At 38.0% G+C, this 12,500-nt stretch overlaps 1 protein-coding gene and 1 long non-coding RNA gene across 2 annotated transcripts in view; both read left to right on the plus strand.

Annotated features, from left to right (window-relative positions):
- Positions 1-12,354, plus strand: part of LOC135199934 (DBH-like monooxygenase protein 1) — a gene marked incomplete at its 3' end in the record, with an annotated part of 27,194 nt that extends 14,840 nt beyond the window's left edge. The window contains exons 10-14 of the mRNA XM_064228053.1: positions 8,478-8,595; positions 9,609-9,733; positions 10,866-11,011; positions 11,282-11,302; positions 12,279-12,354. Coding sequence (XP_064084123.1) covers positions 8,478-8,595; positions 9,609-9,733; positions 10,866-11,011; positions 11,282-11,302; positions 12,279-12,354 — 486 coding nt within the window. The remainder of the gene's footprint in view (positions 1-8,477; positions 8,596-9,608; positions 9,734-10,865; positions 11,012-11,281; positions 11,303-12,278) is intronic.
- A 40-nt stretch (positions 12,355-12,394) lies between these two features.
- Positions 12,395-12,500, plus strand: part of LOC135199977 (uncharacterized) — an 11,045-nt gene continuing 10,939 nt past the window's right edge. Inside the window, exon 1 of the long non-coding RNA XR_010311160.1 lies at positions 12,395-12,416. This is a non-coding gene — a long non-coding RNA (uncharacterized LOC135199977). The remainder of the gene's footprint in view (positions 12,417-12,500) is intronic.

The following is a 12,500-nucleotide window of genomic DNA, read 5'->3' on the forward strand; positions in this document are numbered from 1 at the left end:
TTATTATTATTATTATTATTATTATTATTATTATTATTATTATTATTATTATTATTATTATTATTATTATTATTATATTTTTTTTTTGCTCTATCACAGTCCTCCAATTCGACTAGGTGGTATTTATAGTGTGGGGTTCCGGGTTGCATCCTGCCTCCTTAGGAGTCCATCACTATTTTTACTATGTGCGCCGTTTCTAGGATCACACTCTTCTGCATGAGTCCTGGAGCTACTTCAGCCTCTAGTTTTTCTGGATTCCTTTATAGGGATCTTGGATCGTGCCTAGTGCTCCTATGATCATGGGTACAATTTCCACTGGCATATCCCATATCCTTCTTATTTCTATTTTCAGAACTTGATGTCCCATGGTATTGCGACATCAATAAGTGATACTTTCTTCCTGACTTTTTCAATCAACGTCACGTCTGGTCTATTTGCACGTATCACCCTATCCGTTCTGATACCATAGTCCCAGAGGATGTTTGCCTGATCGTTTTCTATCACTCCCTCAGGTTGGTGCTCGTACCACTTATTACTGCAAGGTAGCTGATGTTTCTTGCACTGGCTCCAGTGGAAGGCTTTTGCCACTGAATCATATACCTCCTTTTGTACTGGTTCTGTGCAAGTGCCGGGCATTCGCTTGCTATGTGGTTTATGGTTTCATTTTTCGTATTGCACTTCCTACATATGGGAGAGATGTTATTTCCGTCTATCGTTCTTTGAACATATCTGGTTCTTAGGGCCTGATCTTGTGCCGCTATTATCATTCCTTCAGTTTCCTTCTTTAGCTCTCCCCTCTGTAGCCATTGCCATGTGTCATCGCAGTCTAGTTCTTTAGTCTGTCTCATGTATTGTTCATGCATTGGTTTGTTGTGCCAGTCTTCTGTTCTGTCTGTCACTCTCCTGTCTCTGTATATTTCTGGGTCTTCGTCTACTTTTATTAGTCCTTCTTCCCATGCATTCTTTAGCCACTCGTCTTCACTGGTTTTCAGATATTGCCCCAGTGCTCTGTTCTCGATGTTGACGCAGTTCTCTATACCTAGTAGTCCCTTCCCTCCTTCCTTTTCCTGTTATGTATAGTCTGTCCGTATTTGCTCTTGGGTGTAGTGCTTTGTGTATTGCCATATGTTTCTTGGTTTTCTGATCTATGCTGCAGAGTTCTGCCTTCATCCATTCCACTATTCCTGCGCTGTATCTGATTACTGGCACTGCCCATGTGTTTATGGCTTTTATCATATTTCCGGCGTTGAGTTTTGACTTGAGTATCGCCTTGAGTCTCTGCATATATTCTTTCCTGATCGTGTCCTTCATCTCTTGGTGTTTTATATCCCCTCCTTCCATTATTCCCAGGTATTTGTATCCTGTCTCAACTATGTGTTTGATGTTGTTCCCATCTGGTAGCTTTATCCCTTCAGTTCTCGTTACTTTGCCTGTATGTATGTTTACTAAGGCGCATTTTTCTATTCCAAACTCCATCCTGATGTCCCCAGATACAATCCTTACAGTCTGGATTAGGGTATCTATTTCCTTGATGCTCTTACCATACAACTTGATGTCGTCCATGAACATCAGATGGTTGATTCTGTTGCCTCTTTTCTTGAGTTGGTACACGGCATCCATCTTCTGTAGTACTTTTGTCATGGGAATCATGGCTACTACGAAGAGTAGTGGGGACAGTGAGTCGCCCTGGAAGATCCCTCTCCTGATATTAAACTCTGCTAGTCTTATTCCAGAGCTTGTAAGTATTGTATTCCAGTTGCGCATTGTATTTTTGAGGAAGCTGATGGTGTTTTCCTCTGCCCCATATATTTTCAGGCATTCTATTAGCCATGTGTGTGGTATCATGTCGAAGGCTTTCTTATAGTCTATCCATGCCATGCTCAGGTTGGGTTTCCTTCTCCTACTGTTCTTCATTACCATTTTGTCTATCAGGAGCTGGTCTTTTGTGCCCCTACACTTCCTTCTGCAGCCTTTCTGTTGGCGGGGGATGGTGTTTGTTTCATCTAGGTAATTGTATAGCCTTTCACTGATTATTATTATTATTATTATTATTATTATTATTATTATTATTATTATTATTATTATTATTATTATTATTATTATTATTATTATTTTATTATTATTATATATCTTTTTTTTTTTTTTTGCTCTATCACAGTCCTCCTTAGGAGTCCATCACTTTTCTTACTATGTGCGCCGTTTCTAGGATCACACTCTTCTGCATGAGTCATGGAGCTATTTCATCCTCTAGTTTTTCTAGATTCCTTTTCAGGGATCTTGGGATCGTGCCTGGTGTTCCTATGATTATGGGTACAATTTCCACAGGCATATCCCGTATTCTTCTTATTTCTATCTTCAGGTCTTGATACTTATCAATTTTTTCCCTCTCTTTCTCTTCAACTCTGCTGTCCCATGGTATTGCGACATCAATGAGTGATACTTTCTTCTGACTTTGTCAATCAAATCATTATTATTATTATTATTATTATTATTATTATTATTATTATTATTATTTTTTTTTTTTTTTTTTTTTTTTTTTTTTTTTTTTTTTTTTTTTGCTCTATCACAGTCCTCCAATTCGACTGGGTGGTATTTATAGTGTGGGGTTCCGGGTTGCATCCTGCCTCCTTAGGAGTCCATCACTTTTCTTACTATGTGTGCCGTTTCTAGGATCACACTCTTCTGCATGAGTCCTGGAGCTACTTCAGCCTCTAGTTTTCTAGATTCCTTTTCAGGGATCTTGGGATCGTGGCTAGTGCTCCTATGATTATGGTACGATTTCCACTGGCATATCCCATATCCTTCTTATTTCTATTTTCAGATCTTGATACTTATCCATTTTTTCCTCTCTTTCTCTTCAACTCTGGTGTCCCATGGTATTGCGACATCAATGAGTGATACTTTCTTCTTGACTTTGTCAATCAACGTCACGTCTGGTCTGTTTGCACAGTATCACCCTATCCGTTCTGATACCATAGTCCCAGAGGATCTTTGCCTGATCGTTTTCTATCACTCCTTCAGGTTGGTGCTCGTACCACTTATTACTGCAAGGTAGCTGATGTTTCTTGCACAGGCTCCAGTGGAGGGCTTTTGCCACTGAATCATGCCTCTTTTTGTACTGGTTCTGTGCAAGTGCCGGGCATTCACTTGCTATGTGGTTTATGGTTTCATCTTTCGTATTGCACTTCCTGACATATGGGAGAGATGTTATTTCCGTCTATCATACTTTGAACATATCTGGTTCTTAGGGCCTGATCTTGTGCCGCTGTTATCATTCCTTCAGTTTCCTTCTTTAGCTCTCCCCTCTGTAGCCATTGCCAATTGTCATCGCTAGCTAGTTCTTTAGTCTGTCTCATGTATTGTCCGTGCATTGGTTTGTTGTGCCAGTCCTCTGTTCTGTCTGTCTTTCTCCTGTCTCTGTATATTTCTGGGTCTTCGTCTACTTTTATTAGTCCTTCTTCCCATGCACTCTTTAGCCACTCGTCTTCACTGGTTTTCAGATATTGCCCCAGTGCTCTGTTTTCGATGTTGACGCAGTCCTCTATACTTAGTAGTCCTCTCCCTCCTTCCTTTCGTGTTATGTATAGTCTGTCCGTATTTGCTCTTGGGTGTAGTGCTTTGTATATTGTCATTTGTTTCCTGGTTTTCTGATCTATGCTGCGGAGTTCTGCCTTCGTCCATTCCACTATTCCTGCGCTGTATCTGATTACTGGCACTGCCCACGTGTTTATGGCTTTTATCATATTTCCGGCGTTGAGTTTTGACTTGAGTATCGCCTTGAGTCTCTGCATATATTCTTTCCTGATCGTGTCCTTCATCTCTTGGTGTTTTATATCTCCTCCTTCCATTATTCCCAGGTATTTGTATCCTGTCTCATCTATGTGTTTGATGTTGCTCCCATCTGGTAGCTTTATCCCTTCAGTTCTCGTTACTTTGCCTTTTTGTATGTTGACTAAGGCGCATTTTTCTATTCCAAACTCCATCCTGATGTCCCCAGATACAATCCTTACAGTCTGGATTAGGGTATCTATTTCCTTGATGCTCTTACCATACAGCTTGATGTCGTCCATGAACATCAGATGGTTGATTTTGTTGCCTCTTTTCTTGAGTTGGTACCCGGCATCCATCTTCTGTAGTACTTTTGTCATGGGAATCATGGCTACTACGAAGAGTAGTGGGGACAGTGAGTCGCCCTGGAAGATCCCTCTCCTGATATTAACCTCTGCTAGTCTTATTCCAGAGCTTGTAAGTATTGTATTCCAGTTGCGCATTGTATTTTTGAGGAAGCTGATGGTATTTTCCTCTGCCCCATATATTTTCAGGCATTCTATTAGCCATGTGTGTGGTATCATGTCGAAGGCTTTCTTATAGTCTATCCTTTTATATTATTATTATTATTATTATTATTATTATTATTATTATTATTATTATTATTATTATTATTATTATTATTATTCAGTCCTCCAATTCGACTGGGTGGTATTTATAGTGTGGGATTCCGGGTTGCATCCTGCCTCCTTAGGAGTCCATCACTTTTCTTACTATGTGCGCCGTTTCTAGAATCACACTCTTATGCATGAGTCCTGGAGCTACTTCAGCGTCTAGTTTTTCTAGATTCCTTTTCAGGGATCTTGGGATCGTGCCTAGTGCTCCTATGATTATGGGTACGATTTCCACTGGCATATCCCATATTCTTATTTCTATTTTCAGATCTTGATATTTATCCATTTTTCCCTCTCTTTCTCTTCAACTCTGGTGTCCCATGGTATTGCGACATCAATAAGTGATACTTTCTTCTTGCCTTTGTCAATCAACGTCACGTCTGGTGTATTTGCACATATCACCCTATCCGTTCTGATACCATAGTCCCAGAGGATCTTTGCCTGATCGTTTTCTATCACTCCCTCTGGTTGGTGCTCGTACCACTTATTACTGCAAGGTAGCTGATGTTTCTTGCACAGGCTCCAGTGGAGGGCTTTTGCCACTGAATCATGCCTCTTTTTGTACTGGTTCTGTGCAAGTGCCGGGCATTCGCTTGCTATGTGGTTTATAGTTTCATTTTTCGTATTGCACTTCCTACATATGGGAGAGATGTTATTTCCGTCTATCGTTCCTTGAATATATCTGGTTCTTAGGGCCTGATCTTGAGCCGCTGTTATCATTCCTTCAGTTTCCTTCTTTAGCTCTCCCCTCTGTAGCCATTACCATGTGTCATCGCTGGCTAGTTCTTTAGTCTGTCTCATGTATTGTCCGTGCATTGGTTTGTTGTGCCAGTCCTCTGTTCTGTCTGTCATTCTTCTGTCTCTGTATATTTCTGGGTCTTCGTCTACTTTTATTAGTCCTTCTTCCCATGCACTCTTTAGCCACTCGTCTTCACTGATTTTCAGATATTGCCCCAGTGCTCTGTTTTCGATGTTAACGCAGTCCACTATACTTAGTAGTCCTCTCCCTCCTTCCTTTCGTGTTATGTATAGTCTGTCCGTATTTGCTCTTGGGTGTAGTGCTTTGTGTATTGTCATATGTTTCTTGGTTTTCTGATCTATGCTGCGGAGTTTTGCCTTCATCCATTCCACTATTCCTGCGCTGTATCTGATTACTGGCACTGCCCATGTGTTTATGGCTTTTATCATATTTCCGGCGTTGAGTTTTGACTTGAATATCACCTTGAGTCTGCATATATTCTTTCCTGATCGTGTCCTTCATCTCTTGGTGTTTTATATCCCCTCCTTCCATTATTCCCAGGTATTTGTATCCTGTCTCATCTATGTGTTTGATGTTGCTCCCATCTGGTAGCTTTATCCCTTCAGTTCTCGTTACTTTGCCTTTTTGTATGTTGACTAAGGCGCATTTTTCTATTCCAAACTCCATCCTGATGTCCCCAGATACAATCCTTACAGTCTGGATTAGGGTATCTATTTCCTTGATGCTCTTACCATACAACTTGATGTCGTCCATGAACATTAGATGGTTGATTCTGTTGCCTCTTTTCTTGAGTTGGTACCCGGCATCCATCTTCTGTAGTACTTTTGTCATGGGAATCATGGCTACTACGAAGAGTAGTGGGGACAGTGAGTCGCCCTGGAAGATCCCTCTCCTGATATTAACCTCTGCTAGTCTTATTTCAGAGCTTGTAAGTATTGTATTCCAGTTGTGCATTGTATTTTTGAGGAAGCTGATGGTGTTTTCCTCTGCCCCATATATTTTCAGGCATTCTATTAGCCATGTGTGTGGTATCATGTCGAAGGCTTTCTTATAGTTTATCCATGCCATGCTTAGGTTGGTTTTCCTTCTCCTACTGTTCTTCATTACCATTTTGTCTATCAGGAGCTGGTCTTTTGTGCCCCTACACTTCCTTCTGCAGCCTTTCTGTTGGTGGGGGATGGTGTTTGTCTCCTCTAGGTAATTGTATAGCCTTTCACTGATGATACCTGTTAGTAACTTCCACATTATTGGTAGGCAGGTGATAGGCCTGTTACTGGCTATATTTCCCTTACTCTTGTCTTTTTGTACTTATGATGTTCTTCCCGTGGTCATCCATTTGGGTGCTTGGTGATTTGAGATACAATGCTGGATTTGTTCTGCTATTCGTTGGTGTAGGGCCTTGAAGTTTTTGAGCCAGTATCCATGACTTCATCGGGACCCTGGGTTCTTTCCAGTTTGGTTTGGTATTTTCTTTAGAGTTTGGTGTCTGACTGAGTCTGTCGTGATCTCTGTGAATCTTTGTTTTATTCTCCCTGTTTCTTCTTCCTTGACTTCCTGGAGCCATGTTGCATGTTTGTTGTGTTGTACCGGATTACTCAATATGTTTTCCCAGAGTCTCTTACTAGGTTCGGCTTCAGGAATTTCTGGGTGGTTGTCTTCCTCTCTTAGTTGGCTGTATAGTCTTTTCTGGTTGGTTCCGAATAGTTTGTTCTGTTGGTATCCCTTATTCCTGTTCATGTACCGTTGGATCTGTTTTACATTTTCTATCGTGTTGTTTAGTCCCCTCTCTTGTACTTTGTATTTCTCGTTGAGTTCCTCCCTTGTTTTCTTGCATCTTAGCCTTTTTTCTGCTTTGTCTTTCAGTTTACTCAAGTCAGATCTCATCACCATGATTTGCTTTTCCAGGCGCCTTTTCCAAAGAGGTTGCTGTTTTGGTGTCTGTTGGGTTGGTTGTGCTGGTGGTGTTGGTGTTCGAATCCCCATCAGTTCGGCTACTAATCTTGCTCCTGCATATGCCAAGTTATTTGTTTCTGTGATACTGGTGGTGTGTATTATGGCCATTATTTCATTGACCTCACTTGTTTTCTCCCTTAATTTCTTGGTGTTGTAGGCTTTCATGGAGGGGATCTTTGTTCTCTCTGTATCTGGCTCCATCCATTGTCTAATCTTTTCTACCCATTCCGTCCTCTCTGTTACTTCGTCGGTGTTTCTTCGTGTGTCGTTGTTTGATACCTCATCATCCCTGTCGTCTTCTGTGACATCGTCTCTCAGTTCGTCTTTGTGTAATTCGTTGTCGTGTGACATTTCCCTTTCCAGTTCTTCTCTTTCTGTTAGGGAGAGCCAGTTCTTTTTCTTTATGTTCCTTACTTGGTCTGCCAGCCTCTGCTCTGTTTGGGGGGTGTTATTCCTCTCATTCCAGATGTTGACCAACCTTCTTCTATATCCTCTCTCCATCGGGTTGCTTCTAATGTAGCATCTCCATATTTCCTTATTTTCTTCTCTTGTCTATTTCTTCCTTTTTGCTTCTGTAGCTCCAATCTCACTGTTGATTACTGTCGATGTGGTGGTCAGTTGCTGGATGACGACCTCCAAGTACCTGACCGTCTTCCCCTTCAATTGGGTTGAATACCCGGTTGCCGGACGAAGCTCCTCTGTTGCCAGAGGTTCCATTTACGTCGTTGTCGTTTATTCCTTCATTTCTTTCCATCATTGCTGAGTTTTGCTATTTAACCCATAGCTGGACCCTACCCCATCAGGGATAGGTACTCATTTACAGCTGAGTAGACTGAGGAAATTATGGTAAAGATCCTTTCCCAAGGAATCAACGCAGAGGAGAGCAGTCATCCATCCAACGACTGACCAGCCCCAATGTTATTATTATTATTTTTTATTATTATTTTATTATTATTATTATTTTTATTTATTATTATTATTATTATTATTATTATTATTAATCAGAAGAGGAAGGAACATATTCATATGGAACAGGCCCACTAAAGGGGCCATTGACTTGAAATTCAAGCTTCCAAAGAATATTAAGGTGTTCATTAGAAAAAAAACCAACAGAAGGTAAATGGAAATACAGAAAGAAGAGGTCACTTATTAAAAAAGAAAAAATTATAAGTTAACAAATGAATAAACAAATAGGAAAGAATGTAAGTAAATGATGAAAATGCAAGGGGGAATTGCACTAGGGTCGTTATACATAGCAAGTAAGAATTAGATTAAAAATTAAAAACTGATAAATAATTTGTATTTCTCCTTTTTCCAACAAGCATCTTCCTGGAAAAGGCGTCAACGTCTTTGGGGCATTGCTTCATACACATACTTTGGGCAGAAATATGACCCTCAGACACATCAGAGGTCATAAGGAATTGCCTGTGATTATGCAAGGTACGATTTATCAGTTTTTTTTTTTCGCTTACTTGGGGAGCAAGCGTACAAACTACTTTGTGGTTGTTGTTATTCTTGTTGTTCTAGGTGATGATGATGTTCTTCCTATTGTTGTTTTGGTTTAGTGGGGGGGAGGGGTTAGGAATGTCCTATGGAAAAGCCTAAAAAGGTCTGAAAAAGCTAAAAAGGTCTAAAAAAAGGGTTTTTCAGATTAAGTTAAAGATACAGGAATTTTATGATAGGATATTTATGATTTATTTATTAGGATTAAAATATGAAAAATCAATAATTTGCATTCTAAACAGCAAGGAACAATTATTTCTAATAGAATATAGTGTATATATTTTAATTTGCGTTGGCTATTTGACCTTCGATTTTAGCGTGCGTGCTGGATTAGCTGGAGGTCGGGTCACGCCTTGTTTCTTTTGCTTCTGTGTTTTTAACTGTTTCTACAAGATCCTGTCCAAATTTGGTATTGTGTACAAAAATTTAAAAAAATTTCTGTTGAAATTCTGGATGGTAAAATAAATATATAAACTTTTTGCCTAATACTATACATAGATTTACCTGAAGCATCTACTGAGATTATATATATATATATATATATATATATATAATATATATATATATATATATATATATATATATATATATGTGTGTGTGTGTGTGTGTGTGTGTGTGTGTGTGGTGTGTGTGTGTTTATGTGTGTGTGTATAACTGAATCACCAAAATATGGAACGTGATGGATATAAAAGTAAAAACAATATCCACGAAGGAAAGTGAAACAAGGGGGTACTGCTCCAAGACCTTAGTAAAGGACAAGGAGTTGAAAGGCCTTGCAGCGGTACTCCAATCTTTCACTCTACTTAGTGGATTTTATCTTTATCTACATATACATGTATATGTATAGTATATTTGTATATACATACTATTTGTGTATGTAAATAATTGTTTATCTCTCTCTCTCTCTCTCTCTCTCTCTCTCTCTCTCTCTCTCTCTCTCTCTCACCCAGATCTTAACTATGACTTCAACTTCCAAGAGACCAGGAATCTCAAAGAGGAATTGGTCGTATTGCCCGGAGATTCCCTCATTGTAGAATGTGGACTGGATTCCACATCGCGCAGTGGTCCTACTTTCGTAAGTCAATGAACTTCCGTTTAGGAATATCTTAATCCTACTTTTGTAAGTCAATGAACTTTCATTTAGGAATACTTAATCCTACCTTTGTAAGTAAATGAACTTTCGTTTAGGAGTATCTTAATCCTACTTTTGTAAGTCAATGAACTTTCATTTGGAAATATCTTAATCCTACTTTTGTAAGTCAATGAACTTTCATTTGGGAATATCTTAATCCTGCTTTTGTAAGTCAATGAACTTTCATTTGGGAACATCTTAATCCCACTTTTGTAAGTCAATGAACTTTCATTTAGGAATATCTTAATCCTACATTTGTAAGTAAATGAACGTTCGTTTGGGAATATCTTAATCCTACTTTCGTTTGTAAGTCAATGAACTTTCATTTAGGGATACTTAATCCTACCTTTGTAAGTCAATGAACTTTCGTTTGGGAATATCTTAATCCTACTTTTTAAAGTCAATGAGCTTTCATTTGGGAGTATCATAATCCTGCTTTTGTAAGTACTATCTTAATCACCTATTCCAAGTACGAGTATTTTATTAATTTGATAAATTACTCTCCATGACAGTTTATATAAAAGTACAGTATAGGAGCAATGTTCAACTTCAGTGTATATGTTTATAAACATATTGAATGACAGGACATCCACAATACTATAACTTTAAATAGTCAATTAAACATAAAAAAAACTAAACTAAGGATATATGAAATATATTACAAATCTCCTTTCATTCACAAATAAATTTTGCAATATCTTGCAAAACAACGTAGTTCTGATACAATTTTATTTCCAACTTTAATAAAAGACTGATCAGTTCTTTGAAATGTGTTTTTAACATATTTTGACATAAGAGTTTTTACTTCTAACTGCCTAATTAACAATTAAATGTCCCCATTATTATGACTGAGTCTACATGACAATGTTTACATATGTGCATAATGCTTTAAAAAATCACAAGAAAATGATAAGCAGAAAGTCGGTACCAGGCACTTTCGCCTTTATTCAAGCATTGCCACGACAATGCCAGAATAAATACGAAAGCGCTCGGTACAGATTCCTACCTATCATTTATGTGTGTGGATAATGTAATATCTCTTTTATATCTTATTTCATTCTGATTTCTTGAATAGGGAGGATTCGGAACCTATCAGGAGATGTGTCACAGCATATTATACTATTATCCCCGGGTGGATCTGACTAGCTGTTTCTCAGAGCTCTCCGCTAAGTCTCTCTTTGATGCCCTGGGCATAAAGGATGCCAGTACACAACAGGGAGAGTAAGTTCCTTAAGTAATTGTATTTGGTCACAAAAACGTTCAAGCGCGTTCAAGTACAATCATACACAAATATAAATTAAATAAATTCTATTGTGTTTGCGTTTGGGGTGAGAGATAAAAGTTCTTATAATCTAAATTATTGGAAGATATATTGAAAAAAATGATCATGAAGAATTTGCTAAAGTTTTTACAGAGGTGAAGCAGTAAATCAGTTGTTTAATGAGCGTAATATACTCGGATGATTTAGTAATATATTTCCCATTTTTTCAGGAAGCTTGAATCATCCCATGAGTAAGTATATCATGTATCGAGATGAATATATTTAGTTGTTTGATATGGCCAGTACTTTCATTTCTTTTGTCTGTCCTTTTTTTTTTTATTCTACTTTCTATCACTCGTTTTCTTGCTAATATTTTCAAAAGTTCAAGCGAGGATGCAATGTATTAATACACTAACAAAGTTCTCATGTATTTTAATTATTCACTTTCGTTTTTTCTACTTATTTTTTGGATTTCTTTTTCTAATGACTGACCTCCTCTTTCTATGTTTCCCATTACTCTCTCTTACTTCTTTCGAATGAAGACCATAAGATTCTTTGGAAGCTTGTGGGCTTGTTCTATGTGAATAGGTTTTCTCAATAATAATAATGACAATAATAATAATAGGTTGGGTTGGGATTGTTTTCAACAAGGTTCCCTGGTTAGTTGTTTTCAAGTTATGGCGTCTCGCTTTTTCAGGGAAGGATCAGGACTTGGTTACAGTTCGTAATATGCAAGCAGGACCTTTCCTTGAAATAAGCTGGATGCTGTATCTTATAAAATCAACCAAACAAATTTCTTGAAAGTGATCTCATTATACTTCCCATACCCAAGTTACACTTAAAGATATTGTAATCTAACCTAACCTAACCTAACCTAGGGACATGTCAAAACTAACCATAAAATTTTCTCTTGAAAATACACTCATCATGTTTCCCACACCCAAGTTACTCGTAAAGATATTAATCAAACGTAACCAAACCCAACCTAACCTAACCTAACCTAGGGACATGTCAAGAAAAAACCAGACCAGTGAAACACTAACCTAACCTAACCTAGGAACATGTAAAAAAAAAAAAAAAAAACAAAAAAAAAAAAAAAAAAAAAAAAAAAGAATAGTACAATACTAACATACGTCTTAGGAATTTGCTGCCTCAAGAACTCAACTTCATTTAATAGGAGACAGAAGGTTATAACTTCTCTTTTCATTTTACTCATTTTCTCACAAGGTATGGAATCGATCTGGAAGCAGAGACTATACTAGCAGAGGTGATAAAGCAAGGGAATATGAAATTCAAAATTGAAAAAAACAAAACCAGGACTTTTTCATCTCTGCTGCGTGGCAATCATCGTCAAAGCTCCTGCTAGTGAGTTAATTACTATTAATTATGAAAGAAATCTGTTTTAGTGGATGAAAACTACTATTAATCCCATTAGCAGCAGCAGTAGTG

Source organism: Macrobrachium nipponense, chromosome 26, assembly GCF_015104395.2.
Source record: "Macrobrachium nipponense isolate FS-2020 chromosome 26, ASM1510439v2, whole genome shotgun sequence".
Classification (NCBI taxonomy): Eukaryota; Metazoa; Arthropoda; class Malacostraca; order Decapoda; family Palaemonidae; genus Macrobrachium; species Macrobrachium nipponense.